At 42.3% G+C, this 23,940-nt stretch overlaps 1 protein-coding gene across 2 annotated transcripts in view; it reads right to left on the reverse strand.

Annotated features, from left to right (window-relative positions):
- The window catches only part of ank2a (ankyrin 2a, neuronal), a 64,053-nt gene that overhangs the window by 16,629 nt on the left and 23,484 nt on the right, over positions 1 to 23,940 (reverse strand). Inside the window, exons 30-45 of one of the 2 annotated variants that reach the window (XM_048240058.1) lie at positions 22,691 to 22,915; positions 22,176 to 22,286; positions 21,539 to 21,693; positions 20,883 to 21,094; positions 20,335 to 20,542; positions 20,153 to 20,249; positions 19,695 to 19,923; positions 19,384 to 19,509; positions 19,139 to 19,261; positions 19,013 to 19,045; positions 18,857 to 18,878; positions 8,881 to 8,958; positions 8,582 to 8,713; positions 8,282 to 8,422; positions 7,896 to 8,097; positions 7,724 to 7,796 (exon numbers count right to left, since the gene is read on the reverse strand). In XM_048240058.1, coding sequence (XP_048096015.1) covers positions 7,724 to 7,796; positions 7,896 to 8,097; positions 8,282 to 8,422; positions 8,582 to 8,713; positions 8,881 to 8,958; positions 18,857 to 18,878; positions 19,013 to 19,045; positions 19,139 to 19,261; positions 19,384 to 19,509; positions 19,695 to 19,923; positions 20,153 to 20,249; positions 20,335 to 20,542; positions 20,883 to 21,094; positions 21,539 to 21,693; positions 22,176 to 22,286; positions 22,691 to 22,915 — 2,167 coding nt within the window. Of the gene's footprint in view, positions 1 to 7,723; positions 7,797 to 7,895; positions 8,098 to 8,281; positions 8,423 to 8,581; positions 8,714 to 8,880; positions 8,959 to 10,527; positions 15,602 to 18,856; positions 18,879 to 19,012; positions 19,046 to 19,138; positions 19,262 to 19,383; positions 19,510 to 19,694; positions 19,924 to 20,152; positions 20,250 to 20,334; positions 20,543 to 20,882; positions 21,095 to 21,538; positions 21,694 to 22,175; positions 22,287 to 22,690; positions 22,916 to 23,940 lie in introns of those variants that run through there. The other variant, XM_048240067.1, reaches the window with a different exon arrangement.

The following is a 23,940-nucleotide window of genomic DNA, read 5'->3' on the forward strand; positions in this document are numbered from 1 at the left end:
GAGTGGCCTGCATTCATTGAGCGATGAAATCGATTCAGGAGAGGAGGCTCTGACTTCTTCAAGCCACTTAGAGAAAAAAATAAGCAGTAGTCTGTCTCGGGTGTCGCAGATTCTGGAGTGAATGGTCTATGTTCAGACAAATCATTCATGCTGGTTTCATCATCTAAAATGACTGATTCTGGTGAATCTGGCCTGTCTTCATCAAACAACTGTACAAGACAGGGCTCAGAGTACTCAATATCTGACTCTAGAGACATGGGAGATGAGGACCTATCACTTATGAAGTTTAACTGTTCAAATGTATGGTAGCTATATTCAGGTATAGGTGAATCAGGGGTCAGTGGTCTGTGTTCGTTGCATTCATTGCATGAATCAGGTGAACGTGGTCTCTCTTCTTGGAACAACTCTTTAAGACAGATTTCAGAGTACTGAATATCTGAAGCAAGAGATGTAGGAGAGGATGATCTACTTCCTGTAAAGATGAACTCCTCCAATATAGGGCAGCCAAACTGATTAATAGGTGAATCTGGAGGTCTATACACATCGAGTGAATTCACTGATTCCGGTGAATATGGCCGATCTTCACCACTAAACAACTCACTAAGACACAACTCCGAGTATTCAATATCTGAAGTGACGGATACGGGAGAAGAGGATCTATTTGTTGTGTAATTCAACTGTTGAAGAATAGGAGCTTCATACATTGGAATAGGTGAGTCAGGAGACAGTAGTCTATATGCATCTGGTGAATGTGATGATTCCGGAGACCATGATCGGTCCTCATTGAACAACCCCTCCAGACACAACTCTGAGTACTCAATGTCGGATATAAGTGATGTGGGTGAGGATGATCTACTTCCCATGCAGATTACTGTCTCAGATTTAGCATGACCGTAGTCAGGGACAGGTGAATCAGGACACAAGACCATACCTTCATCATACAAGCTCATGGGTTCTGGTGAATCTGTTCCCCCCTCTTGGAACAATTCATCAAGGTACAGGTCAGAGTATTCAATATCGGATGCCAACGATATGGGAGATGATGATCGGCTAGTTGAAAATACCATCTGACCACATGTGGAATGAATATATTCAGGAATCGGGGAATCAGGGGACAGACGTTTATCTTCATCTAATGAAGTAAAGGATTCTGGTGACGATGTTCTCTCTTCCTCAAGCCACAAAAGGAAAGTTGAGGAATAGTCATTTTCAGACGTTAGGGACTCTGGTGATAATGGTCTTTGCTCATGTGTGGCTCTAATGGTCCTGTTAAAGCCTTCTTCAATAATGCCTGATTCTGGTGACTCTGGTCTGTCTTCACTTAACAACATTTCAAGACATATTTCAGAGTATTCAATATCTGACAGCAGAGATAGGGGAGAGGATGATCTATTACTTAAGTAGTTCAAATTTTCAAATATAGGAGGTCCATACTCAGGAACAGGTGAATCAGGAGACAGTGTTCGAAACATATCGAGTGAAATCACTGATTCAGGTGAATCTGACCTCTGTTCTCTGAATAATTCCTCAAGACACATTTCGGAATACTCAATCTCTGAAGCTAAGGATATGGGAGACGACGATCTATTGCTTGCATAACCTAACTGCTCAAAGGTAACGCAGCCATACACAGGAATGGGTGAATCTGGAGACAGTGGTCTATGTGTATCCGGAGAATGCGATGAATCTGGTGACCATGATCTGTCGTCATTGAACAACTCGTCCGGACACAACTCAGAATACTCAATGTCTGAACTGACTAATGAATCAGGAGAAGACGATCTTGTCACCCAATTCTGTCTTACGTCAACAGGTAATAGGGTTTCATCGCTATCTGAAATCATTGGCTGACTTGACTCATAGGGCCGCCAAAGTGAAGTGGAGGTAAGTTCATCTTGACCAGAAAATAGGATTTCAGACTCTAAGCCTGACACCTGCTCTGAAGGCACCTCTGGTGACATTTTACTTTTAAAATCTCTAGAGGTTTCTGCAGCAGAAATACTGGTCTGAACATCCTCAGTCATTCGGATTTGACTGCTAGTCTCTTCTGTCTTATCTCTTGCTCTCGTACTTTCATGTTCAAGTTCTATTCCTTCAAACATGCCCGTCTTACTGCAGAGTTGTTTACCTTTAAAAGGCGGGTCATGTATATGGGATATCAGCTTGGATGTCACCGTTGTGTGTAACAGTGCATACTTTTGAGGAGATGAAATCTCATCGGAGGCTGCCACTACACATTTGGAGGCAACGGCTTTTACCGGTGGCTCCATTCCGCTCTTAAGAGATTTCAACCCTGGTTCCCCCTCAGAGGAGGCATCATTTGTCTCTCCTACCTTTGTAAGGTTTTCACTAATCACAAAGCCTGCATCATCTGGAGAATATAGAGGACATCTTTGACAGCTCTCGGCTATGATTGATTCAGGAGACTGTGGCCTATGCTCATTATAATCCCAAGAACGACAAGACTCATTATCTGATAATGTTGGCGCAGGTGATGGGCCCATATCACTTTTAACTGCTACAGTGACTATGTTTTCAGGTAAATGACTAGTATATTGGGGAATGGGAGAGTCAGGGGAGAGGTCTAAACTCATCCAATGACGTCTGAGAACCTGGTGAGGATGGTCTCAGTTCTTCAAACCAATACTCTAGGAAGGCCAGTTTGTCGTCAGACTCTGAGGATAGCGAATCAGGTGACATTGTCCCACTTTCATCAAGCACATCTTTTAATGCCTCATCTGAAGGTGCTGATAGAGGGGAGTCTGGCCTCATCTCATTAGGCACATGTTCATAGGTCAAGTTGATGTCAAAGTACTCAACATCTGATGTTGCAGAGTGAGGAGACATAGATCTGTTCCACTGAGTGGTTGGCACTGTAAACATATTAAACTGGGGAACAGGGGAATCAGGGAGAAAAAGCTCTATTGGAGGAAACAGACTCGGGAGATGAAGGCCTGTCCTCAAGGTCGAACAAGTCTTCTAGATCATACTCCTCACTCTCACTTTCACTGTCTGATATTGCAGAGATGGGAGATAAGCGCTTGATACTAGTGGACTGCATTGACTTGGTCAATAGAGTTTCATACAGTGGAACTGGTGAATCGGGGGTGTCTTGTTCTGACCAGAGTTCTTCATTTCCTATGTCCAACAGTATAAATTCAGTTTTACACCACTTTGCATCCTCGGGCAGCTGCTGCCCAATGCTTCTAGTCTCCTTTCTCTTTCCCACTGGATTTATGTTCTCTCTTTCTGAATCAGTTTTTGCAGACAAAGGAGTGAATAACTGATTGTCAGGTGTCAAGGACTGACTGGAAGTGACTCTCGGAGTACCTACACTGCCTTCTGCCCCATAGTCTGAGTCTTGCCTTGTGAGACAACTGTTACCATCATAGCCATCAGTCAATGATTCAGGAGATGATGGACGCTCGTCAATATGGAAATTATAGCCATCTGCGTACTCCAGACTTGAGCACAGGGACTCAGGTGACGAACACCTATCTTTGGCATACATTACTGATGCTGTTTTAATCATGAACTGTGGGACGGGTGAGTCAGGGGAGAGTGGCCTGCATTCATTGAGCGATGAAATCGATTCAGGAGAGGAGGCTCTGACTTCTTCAAGCCACTTAGAGAAAAATAAGCAGTAGTCTGTCTCGGGTGTCGCAGATTCTGGAGTGAATGGTCTATGTTCAGACAAATCATTCATGCTGGTTTCATCATCTAAAATGACTGATTCTGGTGAATCTGGCCTGTCTTCATCAAACAACTGTACAAGACAGGGCTCAGAGTACTCAATATCTGACTCTAGAGACATGGGAGATGAGGACCTATCACTTATGAAGTTTAACTGTTCAAATGTATGGTAGCTATATTCAGGTATAGGTGAATCAGGGGTCAGTGGTCTGTGTTCGTTGCATTCATTGCATGAATCAGGTGAACGTGGTCTCTCTTCTTGGAACAACTCTTTAAGACAGATTTCAGAGTACTGAATATCTGAAGCAAGAGATGTAGGAGAGGATGATCTACTTCCTGTAAAGATGAACTCCTCCAATATAGGGCAGCCAAACTGATTAATAGGTGAATCTGGAGGTCTATACACATCGAGTGAATTCACTGATTCCGGTGAATATGGCCGATCTTCACCACTAAACAACTCACTAAGACACAACTCCGAGTATTCAATATCTGAAGTGACGGATACGGGAGAAGAGGATCTATTTGTTGTGTAATTCAACTGTTGAAGAATAGGAGCATCATACGTTGGAATAGGTGAGTCAGGAGACAGTAGTCTATATGCATCTGGTGAATGTGATGATTCCGGAGACCATGATCGGTCCTCATTGAACAACCCCTCCAGACACAACTCTGAGTACTCAATGTCGGATATAAGTGATGTGGGTGAGGATGATCTACTTCCCATGCAGATTACTGTCTCGTATTTAGCATGACCGTAGTCAGGGACAGGTGAATCAGGACACAAGACCATACCTTCATCATACAAGCTCATGGGTTCTGGTGAATCTGTTCCCCCCTCTTGGAACAATTCATCAAGGTACAGGTCAGAGTATTCAATATCGGATGCCAACGATATGGGAGATGATGATCGGCTAGTTGAAAATACCATCTGACCACATGTGGAATGAATATATTCAGGAATCGGGGAATCAGGGGACAGACGTTTATCTTCATCTAATGAAGTAAAAGGATTCTGGTGACGATGTTCTCTCTTCCTCAAGCCACAAAAGGAAAGTTGAGGAATAGTCATTTTTCAGGCGTTAGGGACTCTGGTGATAATGGTCTTTGCTCATGTGTGGCTCTAATGGTCCTGTTAAAGCCTTCTTCAATAATGCCTGATTCTGGTGACTCTGGTCTGTCTTCACTTAACAACATTTCAAGACATATTTCAGAGTATTGAATATCTGAAGCAAGAGATAGGGGAGAGGATGATCTATTCCTGTAAAGATGAAATTTTCAAATATAGGAGGTCCAAACTGATTAACAGGTGAATCTGGAGACAGTGTTAAACATATCGAGTGAAATCACTGATTCAGGTGAATATGACCTCTTCACCTCTAAACAATTCACTAAGACACATTTCGAATATTCAATATCTGAAGCTACGGATATGGGGAGAAGAGGATCTATTTGTTGTGTAATTCAACTGCTCAAAGAATAGGAGCTTCATACATTGGAATAGGTGAATCTGGAGACAGTAGTCTATATGCATCTGGAGAATGTGATGATTCCGGAGACCATGATCTGTCCTCATTGAACAACCCCTCCAGACACAACTCAGAGTACTCAATGTCAGATATAAGTGATGTGGGTGAGGATGATCTACTTCCCATGCAGATTACTGTCTCAGATAGCATGACCGTAGTCAGGGACAGGTGAATCAGGACACAAGACCATACCTTCATCATACAAGCTCATGGGTTCTGGTGAATCTGTTCCCCCTCTTGGAACAATTCATCAAGGTACAGGTCAGAGTATTCAATATCGGATGCCAACGATATGGGAGATGATGATCGGCTAGTTGAAAATACCATCTGACCACATGTGGAATGAATATATTCAGGAATCGGGGAATCAGGGGACAGACGTTTATCTTCATCTAATGAAGTAAAGGATTCTGGTGACGATGTTCTCTCTTCCTCAAACCACACAAGGAAAGTTGAGGAATAGTCATTTTCAGACGTTAGGGTCTCTGGTGATAATGGTCTTTGCTCATGTGTGGCTCTAACGGTCCTGTTAAAGCCTTCTTCAATAATGCCTGACTCTGGTGACTCTGGTCTGTCTTCACTTAACAACATTTCAAGACATATTTCAGAGTATTCAATATCTGACAGCAGAGATAGGGGAGAGGATGATCTATTACTTATGTAGTTCAAATTTTCAAATATAGGAAGTCCATACTCAGGAACAGGTGAATCAGGAGACAGTGTTCGAAACATATCGAGTGAAATCACTGATTCAGGTGAACCTGACCTCTGTTCTCTGAATAATTCCTCAAGACACATTTTGGAATACTCAATGTCTGAAGCTAAGGATATGGGAGATGACAATCTATTGCTTGCATAACCTAACTGCTCAAAGGTAATGCAGCCATACACAGGAATGGGTGAATCTGGAGACAGTGATCTACAGATATCAAATGAGTATGAAGATTCAGTTATATTAGGTCTGTCTTCCTTGAACAGCTCATTAAGACAAAATTACTGTACTCAATGTCTGATGCAATTTTTGATGCTAATAATGACCTATTACTTGTGTAGACACATTGTTCAGAAGCAAGACAGCCATACCCAAGAATAGGGGAATCAGGAGACAGTGGTCTATGTTCATCAAGAAACTTTGCTTCTGTTGGATGTTTTGAATTATGAAGCCACTCTTCAGAACAGATATTATATTCAAAGTCATTTTCAGAGGCTAAAGATTCAACAGAGGAAGATTTTGTTCCAATTACAGACTGGGAAAATCTATACTGGGGAATTGGTGAGTCAGGACATACTACTCCATCCTCTGATAAAGAGTTGTCATAATCTGGTGAGTTAATTGAAGGCCAAGAGTATAACTCTCCCATGTCAGAATCTGAGTATCCATTCTCAAAAGATGCAGATTCAGGAGAGCATGTTCTAAAGCTGCCCACTGAACTGATAAAGTCATGGACTCTGTAATCAGGCACTGGGGAGTCAGGAGACAAGGACCTAAACTCATTTTGAGATGCAATAGATTCTGGAGAAGGTGGTCTACTGGTTTCTGATGTGAAACACATGTCTTTGGCTCCTATATTTTCTGAGGTCAATGGGAATGTTACGTTTCCACTTGTGGCCACCACAACATGTGGCTTATTTCTATACTCCACAATGTAATGCACCAGCTGTGGCTCAGTGTCTGTTTCAGGCTTAATTTCACCTAACTGGGGATAGTTCTCATTTATATGCCTCTTGGGTGAACACTGCATTTTTTCACTGGAGGACATGGGAGACTTCTTACTATGTGATTTACTCTTTGGCATAAATACATTTGATCTGAATGCTTTCCCTTGGGTGACAAAAGATGTTTTTGCTCGAACTACTGGCTCCTTATCAGCTTGCACACTAGTTGAACTGTGTTCGATGGGAGTTGAGTCACTGGCCAGTTGATCATATTTAGTGCCATGGTGGGGAGGTGATGTGTGTTTCTGGGTGTGAAATGGTTTTGTTGCTCCATGAAATGACTCAGAATCTTGTCTCATGACTGGTGATACCTGAGGCAGATTTGTGGTTTCAACAACCTCATCAATAAAGGGTATGGGGGGTTCTTTCCTAGGACCAATTTGGGCCTTTAGTGCCTTTCTTGTCCCAATGAGTTTGGAGCATTTTGCAGAGTGTTTATCTGGGTCCTCTGAAACTGTGCTTGAGTGGCTACACTCAGAAATTACACTGCTTAAGTTCATGTCAACCGGGTCCTCTGTGAGGTCAGCTAAAATCTCAATGAAATCAGTCTCAGCTTGGTCCGAGAGACAATATCCAAAGTCTCTTATAGATATAGGTGCCATTGGATTAACAGGTCTGGAAAATGATGTCTTAGAATCCCATTGAACAGGTCCAGTAGCACCAACTGTGGACTCTGTCACAGGACTTGTGCTTTTCGGTGGGGATACCCTTCTGTATTGTGGATCATACACTTGAGACATCAGCTTTGAGGGCTCAGCAGTATTTGAATTATGTAGATGACTTACTTGTCTGTCAAGGCCCTCATTTGATGACCCAGCCCTTATCTCTCGAGCAGCCCATGGGTTAGTGATAAAGTCCCTAAAGAAATTGGAAAATGAGGAGTATGTAGAGTATGTCAACTGATACAAAGGCTAAAGCAAAAGAATTCCTTTGCTTTTTTTCTGTATTTTGACCTACTGTGTAATGTCGAGTTCTTCTAAGAGATCTCCATGCATGCTTTCAGAATGGGTATGCCCTAGTGCTTCCGACCAGGATGGGACGTCCAAGAGAGAGGCCACAGACAGGTCTTCCTCTGAGACTGCAGGAGGCTGCCGCTGGGAGGATTCCACCCTTCTTACCAGACGAGGACTGTCTACATCTTCCTGAACTGAGGAGAGAGCTAATGCACACACACACGCACGTACGCACACACACACACACACACACACACACACACACACACACACACACACACACACACACACACACACACACACGGATGCACATTTATGTAGCTTCAAAACATGGCACATAACTACAAGACTGTGTTTTACTAATGACATTAGCTGGTCAGTATGCTTTACCTTCACTGTGATCCAGTGTTTTCTCAATTTCTGCATAGGTCCTTGAGGTCTGTTCCTGGACTGACTTGTTCATCTGTGTCTCAAGAAGGTGGACTATATCCATGCGATTTATGGCAGTGAGCCTCTTGATCAAGCAATTCTCTGCAAAGAATGAAAATAACAGTTGGTCAAGATAGATTAATTATATCTAAATATTAATAAAAAGTCAAATGCAAATCAGAATAATTATATAGTTTGGGCAGTATGTTCACATCTAAAACAGTGTGATGGGGAAAACAGAACTTTAGAGCTGATATTCACCAGTGGCATGCTTCGCCTCCCGTTCCACCCAGCGCTGCAGCAGTGCCTGACTTTGCTCCTGCAAGGAGTTGGGGTTTTCTGATCGCACCAGCTGAATCTCATCCTCATTGAACTCCAGCTCTTTCGCCAACTCTGAGAATTTCATATATTTCTTGAACCTTATGTTTATCCCATGCTCTTTGCATACAGTACAAGTTCAGTAAAAGCTTTATATATAACTATACTGTATTAGACACTTATATACATAATAACCTGGCGGTTGTCACTAACATCCACATTCATTTGCATGTGAGACTTACCAGTCCAACTAAACCCAAGGAGGTCGGAAACTATAGCCAGTGTTTCCTCCTTCCTGTCTGCATCATCCTGCCAGTCCACTAGAAATTCAGACACATCATATAGAGTACTGTAAGGCTCACGAGCAGGGGACATATATGCTGCTAGAACACAACACTCATAATTCAAATCAGTGCTCTAACCTAATGTGGTGTATACAGTATGTCAGGTCAGTTCTGTTTTTTTTCTGGAATGGCTCAGACTAGCTGATTTGTGATAATAAAAAAATGACTTGGGGATCTAGAGTAGCACACTCATGTTTAGCATCTCGAGATGAAAGCGTTTTTATGATGCATCATGCATATAGCACTGACATTCTAATTAATTTATATTTAGAGTGAAGCAGTAGGTTGGGTCAATCAGAAGCACTGTATTGCTTATGTGGAGTATGTAACCATATGTGATATAAGTATATATACTATTTTGATCCTGTGAGGGAAATTTGGTCTCAATCCGTGAATTAGTGAAACAATCAGCACACAGTGAACACACAGTGAGGTGAAGCACACACTAATCCCGGCGCAGTGAGCTGTCTGCAACAACAGCAGCACTCGGGGAGCAGTGAGGGGTTAGGTGCCTTGCTCAAGGGCAAGGGCTTGCACTTCAGCCATGCTTACTGGTCAGGGTTCGAACCGGCAACCCTCCAGTTACAAGTCCGAAGCGCTAACCAGTAGGCCATGGCTGCCCCACAATTTATATATGATATAGTCCCCTGATAGAGGTTGGTTTTGAAATGGGCTCCACCCCTCCCTGATTTGTTTCATACTTTATAGCTGTGATCCGGGTAAGTACGTTTTTTATTTAGCACATTTTCCATGCACAGAGTACAACACAAAGAGCTCCACTATAGCAGATCTACTTGTGTGTTCTGATTAACACGACTACACAAACATAACATTTCTCACTCTATTCCTGACCCTAGGCATTAAAAAGATAAATATAGTAGACTAAAATACAAATTTGGAGATGTAGACAGACAGAAGGAGCTGCTCATTCTTGCATATGCATAATCTTGAGATTTTAAACATGGAAGTGTTGCACTCATTTATTTCGATTTATGATTTGATCATTTTTATGCCATTTCATTTTCCACTGTACATGCATGGAACTCCTATACAATGAGTGTCAAGTACTATGCTAAAACTAGAAACAGCGTGTTATAAAAATAGCTTAGAATGTCGCATTTGGGTTAGAAAGACGTTCCATGCAAATGACTGTGGAACACGGTAATGCTTATAAAAATGGTTTATCATGTGTTTAAATTGACATGTACAGTGCCACATGCATTGTAGTTGTTATGATCAGAGTTATTTCTGACAACACTAAACTAAAAAGGGAGAAAGTCAATCTTGAGATTGGAAATGTACACATAGATGACAGGATGGAAATGCAGAAGAAAAAGTGAGCTGACAAACAGGGCACACCGAAACACAGAGGACAACACAAGACAACAACACACAACACAACACAAAACAAAACAACACACACAATACAATGACAAAACAGCACAACAAAGAGGTGACGATGGACACTTAGGCAGGAAAAAGAGGTCTTTTGGTTTAGGGGAGCAGAGGGGAAAGAGAGGAGGGACAGACCCATTGAGGTGATACCTTGACATTGTTCTGGGGTAGTGCTGTCAGAGATGTGCTGCATCTGAGTCTCCACACAAGTGTCCCAGTGGGGCCTTGACTCAAAGACATCATCTGTAACGGAGGAAGGCACCCCTGCAACAAGTCTACTCTCTGTGTCTGGATCAAGAGAGGCTCTCTCATTCGGCTTGAGGTCTCCAGAGCCAGTCAAGTCTGAGTTGTCCTTCACGCAAGGAGTCTTACTGGGGTGATGAGACGTACCAGTGTGTTCTTGTGAGATACTGACTTTTTCATTGATAGATGAAGGATGTGAATGTCTGTGTTTACTTTTGACTGGGAGTCTTGAGCTAGAGATCTTTGGTTTGGTCAAGGACGGACCACTCTCTGAAAAACTACGAGCATTAATGGTAGATGAAAGATCCTGTACATCAGCAGCTTCAGACTTTGAACGATGATCCGAAGATAGAGAAGTGGCAGATTTTTTTGCAGAGCTAATGTCTGATTTCAGAGAACCTGCTTTCACAGGAATTTTTGACTTGGTTTTAATTTCTACTGAAAACACAGAGATATTATCATGAGGGGAAACTGAGATTTCAGATGCAGTGGGTTTAGTCATCTCAGTGACACTGGCATGACCTGGCTCGTCATAGGTTGGGGAGGCAATTTCAATAACTGATTGTGGCTCATCCTCGTTGGATGAGTCCGAGGATTCAAGATCCTGATCTGAGTACACAGACCGTCTGACAGTGGAGATAGCTGAGTCTACATCCATTATAGTAGGGTCTGATGTGTCGGAAGAATCACTCTCTTGGCGTGGAAAGATGGGGGTACCAGAGTCAGCCAGAGGGACAGCTGGGGAGTTGGAGGACTGTGGTGAGGAATCAAACTCTTCATTTGTTTGGTCTTTTAATGCTGAGTCTATAATGTCCATTTTAGAGTCTTTTCTGGCGTCCCTGTCCCCTCTTTCTGGCTCCTCATCTACAGGATCCTCGTTTATTGGGAAAAAGGCTCTTTCTTCCATCTCCTCTTCCAAGCTTCTCTTTGTCATGTCAATAGCACCACCTCTGGTCATCTCAAAAAGCTTTCCCTCTTGGAAAAGGAAAGGATTTGGAGTTCCCTCTTCTGTTGGTGTTCGTCCTGGTGTGGTATCTGGTGTTTGCCTTTGGGGCAGCTCTTCCAAGGTAAGACCAAAAACCTGTCTTTCTTCAGCTTCCACAGGTGCCTTAAAATTTTCATCATCTTCTAAATCGGCACTCCATGGGACCAGATCTCCATGAACATCTACAGGGGAAAGGGCTTCATATTCAGCATCCTGTATATCCTGATGACTTGCATCTCCCTCCTGAGTGCTTATTTCCATGTCAGTTACATGAAGATCCTGTGTCACAGCTGGTGGACAGACTGGGGGGTCAGCAGAGTGATCATCTTGTTTTACAGATGGTATCAAATGAGCTCCATCAGTATCATCTAAGACAACAGATAAGGTATTATCGTCAGGGGTTGAGTAGCTGGGCATGCCTTCCTTTCCTGTCTCTTCAGTTGAGATAAGGCACTTCGACAGATCTGAATAATCCTCCCCACACACATCCAAAGCTGTTTGCATAGATACAAAATCCTTTGCGTCCTTAGTATAGTCCTCACTGTTTTTAAAGGCATCTTCTTCTTGGTTTGAGGTCCCAGGTAAATCTTCCTTTAAGACATCTTGAGGTAGTTCAACCTCTTGTGAGCTATGGCTTTCTGGTTTAGGAGATAATGGCAACACTGGGATGGAGTCAGCTGTCAAATCAGAACCAGAATCTTTGGGATCTGCTCTCTCTGCCACCCAGTCATATTGAGCTTGTGACAGGTTCTTGTCATCCTCTGACTCCTCTAGAGCAAACCTGACCTCCTTCTTAGTTTTATTTTCCTTCTCCATTTCGTCAAATGTTTTGATCTTGGCTGCCATTTTAAACATTTTCTCTTCTGGAGTAAGCTGCTTCTGATCTGTCTCTAAATTAGTTTCATCCATATCTATGTCCACATTGTCTGGATCAGATGGCTTTGTGGGCATTGGAAGGCACTGTGTGTGAGATGAAATGTTAAATTCAAAATCACAATCTTCAGAGGAATAGGCTCTTTCAAAATCAACTTCTCTTTGAAAGTCAACTACAGTCCCTGACCCAAGACTGTCTGGAAACTGAGCAACTTGTTTTGGTTCTGAAAAAAGCTCTGCCCTCAATCCTGTGGGGCTTCCCTCTAAGGAATCTGGACAGGGAGAGTCTTTGGTTGGACTTGGCTCGATTGAGTCAGGTGATTTATGTGAGGAGCCATCCTCTTTGACAGGAGTGATCTCTAATGAGTCCCTACGACATACATTGACAACATCATCCATAACTACAGACCTCAAAGTTTCTATGTTTGAAGGTCTGAGAGGGGTATATATTCCCTCTGTTTCAGAGCTTACGGTTTTCTGCTCGTCTTGCATGGATACCTTAGACTGTGCTTGGAAAGAGGGGCCACTTAGTTTTCCAGTCACAGGATCACACGTTGTAGGGGTTTTGGAATGACTGTGAACAGCATTATCCTCCTGGATGCTGGGGATTGGTGGGGGAAGTTCAGGATAACCTTCATGTTCTTGCTCCTCATCTGCACATGAGTGAAGGATATCTCTTGATGAATTGGAGCCAACGTCATCTTCAACTCCATCAATCTCAGGACTATCATCAAGATCCTTGCTTTGAAACTCATTTGAAATGGCTATTGGGCTCTCCTCATCCAACTTGGAGGATACATGCATGTCAAATTCTGCCTCATTACTGCTTTCTCTTTGGTATTCAATCTGTAAAGTATTAATCCCTGTACAAAATGTAAAGTTGTCCACTACGGGAGATGTCTGCCTATAGCGTTTGTACTCGGGGTTGACTTCAAGTTCTGCTTTGATGTCAGCACTAAAGTCCTCAGAGGGTCTCCTGTCTGGGCTAATCTGCATATCCTCAAATGACGTCTGATCTTGACTCAGTGTTGGAGCTAAAATATTGAACTGTCCATAATTACTCACTCCTTCTTCATCATAAATGGCCTGTGCCCTTATCTCTGGTTTCTCATGTTGAACTGTTACTGATACCTCAGATTCTTTCTCATTAACAATGGTTCTTTTTAGAACAACCTCCTCAAATCTTTCCTGCACAATCACCTGACTTAACAAATGATCAGATACAACAGGCATCTCCTCTAGGTACTGCTCTAGTTCTCCACTTAGATGTGAGACCATGCCAGATAAGTCCTTCACTGAAGCTTTTGACTGGGAAATTCTTTGACCAATTTTAACTTCGTGGAAGGGAGTTTCCTGTGATTGAGCAAAAATGCCCTGACTTGCAGACTGATTCAGAATTGGCATTTTCTCTAAGTACTGATCCAGGTCTCCAGAAAGATGTGATACCATGCTAGACATATCCATCACTGGTGCTGATGGAGTAAGGGATGCCTTTCTAACAATTGCAAACCCTTCTAGTAGAGGTTCCTCTGGCTGTTCTGGACTACAAGCAATCCATTTCTTTGAAGAACTATGAAGAAGCTCATCTTTTGGTGATGCTTCTAAGGTACTTTCTGATTTCCCACTCTGAAATGCATCTGAATGTTTATCACCTACATCGACAACCTTTCTTAACGTAATCTCTTCAAATCTCTCCTGGACAACATCTTCATATGTATAATAACCAGACATAGCAGGAGTTTTATCTAGATACCCCTCTAGGTCTCCAGTAAGATGCGAGACCAATCCAGACATGTCTTTCACTGATGCTGATGATGTGGGGGATGTCTTTCTAGGTTCTATTATTTCTTGGAGCAGAGGTTCTTGTATCTGATCTGATGCATCAGGCAGCCTCTGACTATCCGATGTGCCCTCAACCACATCACTTGTCACTGCCTCTGAAGCTAATGACTGACTATCATCCTGCCCCCACTCAACTTTAGGTGGACTATGGTCAAGCTCATCTTTTGGTAAACGATGGTCAAGTTCCTCTTTAGGAGAACTGGAATCAAATTCATCCATTGGTGATGTTTCTAAACTGCTTTCCAACTTCCCACTCTGAAATGTGTCTGAAGGTTTATCATCTACATCCACAACCTTTCTTAACATAACCTCTTCAAATCTCTCCTGGACAACATCTTCATATGTAGAATAATCAGATACAGCAGGAGTTTTATCTAGATACCCCTCTAGGTCTCCAGTAAGATGTGAGACCATTCCAGACATGTCTTTTACTGATTCTGATGATGTGGGCGATGTCTTTCTAGTTATTCTTATTTCTTGGTGCAGAGGTTCTCCAATCTGATCTGTAGAATAATCATACACAGCAGGAGTTTTATCTAGATACCCCTCGAGGTCTCCAGTAAGATGTGAGACCATTCCAGACATGTCTTTTACTGATGCTGATGATGTGGGGGATGTCTTTCTAGGGTCTATTATTTCTTGGAACAGAGGTTCTTGTATCTGATCTGATGCATCAGGTAGACTCTCACTCTCCAGTGTGCCCTCAACCACATCACTTGTCATTGCCTCTGAAGCTAATGACTGACTATCATCCTGTCCCCATTCCTCTCTCGATAAAGTATAGGCAAGCTCATCTTTTGGTAAACTATGACCAAAATCATCTTCTGGAGAACTGTGATCAAGCTCATCTAATGGTGATACCTCTACATTCCCCTCTGGTTTCTCAAACGTCCATGTCTCTGATTCTTGGTTGTCTGTGCTGATTACTCTTTTGAACACAACCTCTTCAAATGTTTCCTCTACAACACCTTGATCTTCAGAATGATCAGAAACAGTTGATATGTTTTTCTAGGTACTGGTCAAGATCACCAGTAAGATGTGAGACCATTCCAGACATGTTTTTCCCTGGTGCTAATGATGTAGGGGATGTCTCTCTAGCTACTTTCAACTCTTCAAGTGGAGGCTCCTGTATCTGCTCAGATGTATTAGCCAGACTCTCATTCTGCAATGCACCTTTGGCCATATAATTTTTCATTGCCTCTAATACCTCAGACTGACTGTCTTCTCTAACAACTCTGCTTACTATAACTTTTTCAAAAGTGTCGTGGACAATGTCTTTATCTGGAGAATGATCTGGCATGGGTGGTAATTTCGCTAAGGTACTGATCAAGATCCCCAGTCAGATGAGACACCATGTCTGACTCATCTTTCACTGTTGTCTTTGACTCAGTTACAGTGCTTTGGCTTACTCTGACTTTACTCTGAATAGCCTCCTGCATTTGTGGTGAGCAGGGACTTAAATCTTCATTCTGTGATTTTTCAGACCTAATAAATTGTATGTAATTTTCAACATTCTCTAGAACAGATGACTTTTCAGGTGTGCTGACACCTCTTACTAACACAACTTCTTCAAATCTTTCCTGCACATCTCCCTGATCTGAATCCAGAATGCATGTTGTTTGTATTCTTTCTAGATACTGGTCCAAGTCTTGAGTAAGATGTGGGATCATGCTATATTCTTCTCCTTGTAATTTTAGGGGACTAGTAATTGGCATATGAGTTTGCCTTCTGGTGTCTTCTAAAACTTCAGATTGTACTTCATCTGCACTAATCCCCTTCCTCACAACCGTTTCTTTAAATATTTCCTGAATAATCACTTGCTCTGAGGATGCACTAGTAATTGCTGGAATTTTCTCTAGGTACTGTTCTAGGTCTTCTGTGAGATGTGAAATCATGCTAGACCTGTCTTCCACAGATCTTGAGTCAGGGTCTATGTTATTGTCCAATTCTGTCTCTTGTAAAAATGGTTTGTAATCTGCACTTTGTGATGCATCCAAACTGCTGCAAGGTTTATCATTTTGAAGTTTTTCTGGGACGTCAGTTTGAGTCATGGTTGGTTTGTCTGTTAAATGTGTGTTCTCAGAAGCAGTATCTGCACTGATGTCTAGCTGCCCAGAAATACATTTTGAGTTAATTTGGCCTGCTTGACCATCGGCTTCACAAGTTGTTTGAGAGATCATAGTGGTTGTTTTCAAGACTTTGTGCTCAAAAAGGCCAGATTTGTTTTTGGATGGGTCCTGACCTTCTTGAAATGCTTTCATTAATTCCTTCACAGACATGGTCTCCTCCAGCCTCTCAGTCTGAGATCTAGGAGATTTGGGGGATTTTGGAGGAGGTTCTTCACTCTCTTTCAGATAAGACTTATTTTGAATAGTAGTCACTTGTGGAGGCTTTCGCTTACGACTTAATCCCTCTTCTTCTTCAACTTTCATTTGAAGTGCTTTTACCCTGTCTTTGATGGAGCCAATAGGTGTCTCTTCCACTGGTGGTGAAGCTGGCACTGGGCATGTGGTGGATTCAGGTTCCCCAAGAATGATGTCCCCATCCAGAGATTCTTCAGAACTGGCCCTCTGAAGTTCATCCTCTGAGCTTCCACCAGTATATTCCCTGTCCCTAAGCTTCCGCCTAGCAGGCTTTTTGATCCCAGGAGGACGCCTACCACCATCTCTGCATGCCACAACCTCTTTGCCTCCATCCTGTGTAATTTCTTGATCGGAAAGATGATCGGATGCCACATGTGTTTTAAAACGCTGACCAGGGTCTGCACTAAGACGAGTGGTCCCACTAGTCATGTCCGTTAATGGTGCTGAGGATGTGGACGTGCCTCTGATAACTCTGATTTCCTGACAGCTTAATTCTCGAATGTCAGTGTGAACTTTAGCCTGTGTGATTTCAGTGTCACTGAGGAGTACCCATTCCTCTCTGCTTTTTGACAACTGGGTGTCTCTCTCTTTTCCTGATTCTGACAATGATCCTTCTCGCAGTATTTCACCAACTTTTTCCAGGTCCTCCTTTACTTTTTCCATAATTTCAAAAGGCTCTCCGGGATCTTCATGCATTTTTCGGATGGTCTGTGATTGCTTTGTGTCATCTAAAGAGTCAGGTTGTTCAGACAAGTTGGTTGTAAGGATGGCAGACACTTTGATAAGGTCTTGTTTCATATCAGAGACCTCTGAGAGGAGGTCTGGACTTGCTAATGTGGCTGGGTCATTCGCCATGTGTGTTTGAAGGATGGATTCAGTTGACTCTGTTTCGTCATCATCTTTTTGATGACATAAAGTAAATAAATGAAAAAAGGAAAATGAAGGGGGATAAGAAGACAGTGCAAATCTCTGGTCAAGGCAGGAGAATAAGTATTAATCTTCAGTTGACAGGACAAGGAGGCTGGTTCACATGAAAATGACATTACATTTGACTGATGGATCCTGGAGACTTTCGGGTTGGCAGAGCAACAGCAAAGCGAAGCGAACAGAGGATAACCATATGAAAAATAGATGGCCAGGAAATAACTTGCTTAAACATATTATATGTTGAACCACATATTCCTCACATATGAAGGAGGGAGTAAGAACAAAATACAAAAGAGAACATAAATAAAGTACAAACAGAAGGACTCAACAAACAAATAATTGAAACAAGCAAACAAACAATAAACTACAACGCAAATGGACCACAGAAAGTGGAGATAAACCATCTCAAGATTGGTAGGTGAAAATTCAGAACAGCAATTACATAGCATTTTTGTGTGTAAGAAATCATAATTTGACTAAAAGTGTGCAGACATACAGTGTATCTAGATTGTTTCTGTTTGAATCCTCAGATGCTATGGCAAATAAAGTAAGAGATATAAATTGTTGTGAACTCGTGTTCACTAAAGGACAAGTCAATGTTCTCTAAAAATGATAACAATGGTAATCTGAATGAATGCATGAGATAAATGTAAAAAAACCTTCTACACAAGCATCCTCAGTAGACTTCACAATTACAAATGTATAAGTTATGAAAGCCAAGTTATTTCCATGCAAAGTCAAAATATTGTGTCCATGCAATCCTAAACAAAACCAAATGCAAAAAATAGCAGGCAAAATTAAAAAGCTACATTTAATCTTGAAATGATACAACTGTCCACCATTATTCTAAAATATACTAAAAAAAAATGATAACCTCTACATTACAACAGACTCACAAATATGACTCTTAACCAAATTAAAAGTCAAACAGAACTGATGAATTTGATAGTATGAGCAATGGTATGGTTTAAAATACAACAAAGGAGAGTAGAAGAGATGAAATGGGTGGTGAGAGCAAAATGCTTATCAGCCATAGCATATCAGCTTGGGATCCATGTACAGCTCTGCTCTAAGGGCCTGTGGGTTTTCTACCGAATCTACTACAGTGCCTCAACACTATATTTATTGTGTGATTACTATAGCCTTTACTGACATGCTATAAAAATTTAATACTAAAGCCTATTGGTCGCCCAGGTGGTAAAGTTAGTAAAAACAGACAGTCAATCAGTAATTCTGTGATTCTTACATTTCTCATGTGTCTTCTCGCTCTGTAGGGAAGGAACATTTAAAATTACTGGCACAATTATCACAAATATTGTATTCCAGTCAATTTAATGATGACAGTTACTACTAATACTGATAAATACTGTATATAAATTATATATATTTTTTAGAACTGTACCTCTTCATCAGCATCCTGATCTGAATCAGAGTCCTAGTAAGAGTAGAAGGTAAATTAACTTAGTGTAGGACATGCACAAGTATGTTTAACTCTTCATTGGGCATTCTACAAACAATTAAATCTTACTTTTGAATATGCAGGCAGGGTGATGTTAAGATTACAGATGGCATTGTGTGTAAGACTTCTATATGTACGGGGCTCCTTTGTGAAAGACAGTCTTCCACAAGGCTCTTGAGCGCTATCTCGAATCTGTTGATAAATCAAGTTGATATTATGTTGTGAAAAAAACGGTAATGCAGAGATACTGGCATTTCAAAAGTAGCAGTAGTATAATTGTGGCAAACAGACGAAAGCTTTAAAGTCATTCTCACTTTGATGAACAATGCCAAGCGGTTTTCTTTGAAGGCAAAGAAGCTGAAGACATGATGCTGACCACTCTTAGTAAGAGGCACCAGGTTTCCAAAACAGTCCGCAAAGATCGGTTTACCTTCTAAAACCTGAGAAAAATGAGGATAAATCAGACATAGGGCAGGCATGAAACACACACCAAAACTGTATGCACTGTGAGCTTATGGTGCACACACTGTAATAGGGCCTCAGGGTAGCAGGGGTGCTTATTAGTATTCTCCTGTCCCTCCCCCAGCTGCCTGCCTGTGCTTAGGGTAACAGCTACGTCATGTACCTCGACATCTCGGCTGCGGGCCACCTCTGTGAAGTTCTCCTGCTGCTCCAGCGTCTTGTCCATTTTGTCATCTGTCATGCAGAAGCATCGCAGCCTGGCCTCTATGGGGTCCAGTGTTTTGGCGAAGATAACAAACTTGGCCATGTATGGGACACATATCATCTCCCGGTATACCTGGGTAGAGAAGTTCACAGACTCCTGGATCTGCCGGCAGTCGATCAACCAGAACCTGTGAGACAGGAGAGACTAAACCATTACATCCAGATCTAATTTACAGTGTGAAATGTACTGGCTTAATTAGCTTTCTAAGGAAAACGGAAATACTAATACAATTATACAATGCACTACTAACTTCAGACAATTGACTCTATTAAATTATCTGTCAATATTGAATGTTGACAACATTTCCTTGCCAGCCCTCTCCATGCCCTAATGTAAGCACTCTCAGTAATGCATACCTTGCTGAGACATTAGTGGTAAATGACACACACTGATTGACAAAGGTCAGCGGGGTTGACCCTGTAATATCTTCCCATTGAGCTGGAGTGGTACCCCCTAGAAATGACAGAAGAGATAATTACAAAAATCCACTGGATTTACAGTCTATTTAATGAGGTTTGTTTGGCAATACTTTACTTACCTGTGATGCTACACAAAAGTCTCAGGGTAGGTGTGTCTCCCCCAAACGCACAGTTTGTTCCATCGCTTGTTGAGCTCTTGGGAATTGGGATTGTCATAGTGATTGGCTTGTGGAACTTCCTCCTCCTTGGCTCCAAGGTTACAATTGGACTGAAGGTTGCTTTGTTACCCAGTATCCTCCTTATCAAATCAGCATGGACTGGTTGGGCCTTTGAGAGAACAATCAGAGAATTACTCAAGCCTTTTAATTTGACATCAAAAGATTACAGGTCTCTTTATACTATCAACACACACCAGCCTTCTACAAATATGGTCAAGAAATATCCACAAACATAGATAGATAGATAGATAGATAGATAGATAGATAGATACTTTATTGATCCCCAAGGGGAAATTCAAGAAAGACACAGAGCTACCTCGACATGCTGCCACTCTCGTCGGCGCCGGAACTGGGACTGGATGAACTGGTTTGTAGTATTACTAAATCAGGTTTTCCTTACTCAACCTTATGTCCTTACTAACAGATGTCTTGAACATGTTTAACGGTACCTGAAGTCCGACACGAATCCGTTTGGTGAGGGCACCTTCAGGGAAGACAGCCTGGACCTGGGGCACTAAAGTGCTACTGAGGACGCCTCCCTCTGGGCCAATCAGGTGGCTGTCCTGCTTGATGCGGGAGACTACAGCAAAGTACTGTGGGAAGTCTCGTGTGATGATGCGACAGATTCGTTTCTTCTCTAGCTCCTCAGGGGAGTCCAGCTCTGTTTCAGTAAAACAAGAATTCCAAAATCACACCAACACAGCAACTAACATACAATTACAATTGCTATATTTATCTTAAAGGAAATAACAAGAGAGTATGGTGATTCCTAGCAGAATGCATCACACAAAGAGAGGGAAATATATTGACTATTATTGCATACAGTATCTCAAGTGTTACCAAAAACATGCAGAGTAATCATAAAGGTCAAACCAACTCAATTTGCTTTATACTTTCTTACATTCACTTTGATACTCAACTTGTACTGACAGCAGTGCTGGGCTGACAGTGTGTGTCATGTATCAAGATCCAAAATAGCACCCCATAGTGCTAATTTGCTGTATGTTTGGTTATATATTGACTACCAGAGTCAAATTCCTTGTATTGTGTGAATGCATAGCGCTTGAGCAATGGAAATTGGACTCTGAGGCCGCCTCTGTCTCACCCTCGTCCATGCCATTCAGGATCTGGTTGAGCTCCTCCTCGGTGTGCTCACAGTGGTGCTCCCTCCAGCTCTCCCCGGTCTCACTGCGGAGGATGACCAGCTCCCGCTCATCGCCTCGCAGCGCCGCAAAATGGGGGATCTCCACGATCACAGGCCTGGGGCATGGTCACGACAGAGTTCAGAGTCAGCGGGTGTGAATGGTCAGACTAATCTGGGAGTACATTTATCACGGCTTTGTGCATATCACTGTCATCTGAACTGACTCAGATGGAAACAAGTTTTACCATACAGTGCTGAAAAAAAGAAAATGGTAGATACAACAGAGTACACTTGGTCATGCAAAATTAAAAGGATCTACAGTACATTCACATGCACCACCTCATTTCCAAATCAAATGAACTTGAAGATGAAATCGACATGAAAAATAAAATAAAAAAAAACTATGTGCTTTGTCAAAACAATAGCAAATTATTGGACACAGAGAGGCTTGTAAAAAAGAATTGTGCAGATTTACAGATGGGTCAAAGGTCAAATCAAGAGAGGACATCACTAAAAGGGCAGCGTCCAGGAGAGGAGAGGGGTTGTGGAGGGGTGTGGAGACCAAGAGCCAGCAGACGTCTGTAAACGTTGGTCCTACCCGAGGAATTTTGTCCCAGGTGGGCCCAGTTGAAGAATTCGGCTGACCAGACTCTCTCCCTCATTGAGAGGGGGAGGGGCGGTGGGGAGGTGGAGTTTACTGATCCCAGTGCAGCATGGCAAAGAGAGAAGAGCACGATGCTCATGTCTTTACCATCAAAGAGCCACACAGACCAGACAAAGGTCATGTGTGTTTCCCACGACACGTGTTAATACTGCCCTAGCTTATGGTGATTATTAATCTTTCTTTGTGTACCAAATCTGTACCAAACTACAATTACCCTAAACAAACTGAAAGACATTATTCAGATAAGACAGACCATATTCAAACTTCCTGTTAGAGTATATAGAAATGTATTGTGATTAAGCAAAAAAAATGTTTTGCTCCGGTCATTCTACATTTAAACAGAATGCTACTTGCTCTCCTCTGTGAGAGATTGTCTTCTTTAAATCTGTTAAACCTGTAACACGCACACATTGTGCCCTTTCCCAGACAGAGCTCTGTTTCTGTCTTACCCAAGAAACTGGGCTCCGGTGGGGCCGACCTCTATGATCCTGCCGGCCAGACCCTCCCCCTCCACCATGGGTGGCATGGAGGCCAGCCGGTGCCTCTTGACCAGACGGCAGGTGACGCGGGTGGGGGCCGAGCACTTCTGGGGGGGAATCATGATGCGCAGGCCGTTATGGCGACAGCCACGCATAGTCCCACCCCTGGCGTCTACCATGAAACTGACCAGGAAGCTGTTAGGAAAGGAGTATAAACAGAAGGGAACACAGACACAGAAAGAGAGACAGAGGAGGAGAGAGAGAGGCTTTAACGGAAACAGTGTTTTTTTTATTCTCCTTCGATTGCTCCACTAGTTTCTCAGCTTTTCTCAGTGGCTTTGGTACATTTCTCAGATCAGAATTCTTAGAATTAAAATCCTCAAAATCAATCAATGACCTAATCACTTGTGCACATCATCACAACTTGTCATTCTTTTGAACATTATGCAAATGCTACTGCAAATTCATGCAAAAGGATATGCACTTTTGTTTGTTTGCTTTTCAGTCTTACCCAACAAAACATTATTACATTATGTACATTACATAAGGTACATTATCTTGTCATTTGTTTACATGTGATTTCTAAGGATTGATTCACTTTTTTAAAAGGCAAAACATCTAAAGCCTAAAACCTCATTGACCACCTCCATGCCGGTGGAGGTGTGCCAGGCCAGGATACTAAAATCCATTTGAGAATCAAAGCGACTGAGGAAAACGGTACAACTCTTCTATCATTCCCCCAGACATATTACACACTTAACCACAGAGGTCAGACCACACACTCAATTCACCACTCACACAATACAAAAGGTTTCACATTTTGGGTTGCCGGGCACAAGGGCAATGCTGTGCGGGAGGCGTCTTCTTTCCCTTAGCATTAGATTAACAAACAACCGCCCGTTGGGTTGTGCTGCCCAGGCATGCTGCTGCCTTTATGTGTATGGCAGTCTAGGCTCAGGGAGCATTGTTCTGCATGCCACAGTAGGGAAAGATCAGGTCAACATGCTATGGTACAGCACACTGACATCTTATGATGCTGCAGAGGTTAAGAGAATCAGGTAGGATTAATAGGGGTGGGAATTACAGAGCAACTCACAAATCGATACTGTCGCAATACTTTGCACATGATAACAATCATATCAATCACGATACAGCGATTCTGCAATTATTCAATTTATTGCTAAATATTTGTCTATGATACATCAACATAGTTGTGTAAA

The sequence above is a fragment of the Alosa alosa genome, chromosome 1 (assembly GCF_017589495.1).
Source record: "Alosa alosa isolate M-15738 ecotype Scorff River chromosome 1, AALO_Geno_1.1, whole genome shotgun sequence".
In the NCBI taxonomy this organism is placed as follows: Eukaryota; Metazoa; Chordata; class Actinopteri; order Clupeiformes; family Clupeidae; genus Alosa; species Alosa alosa.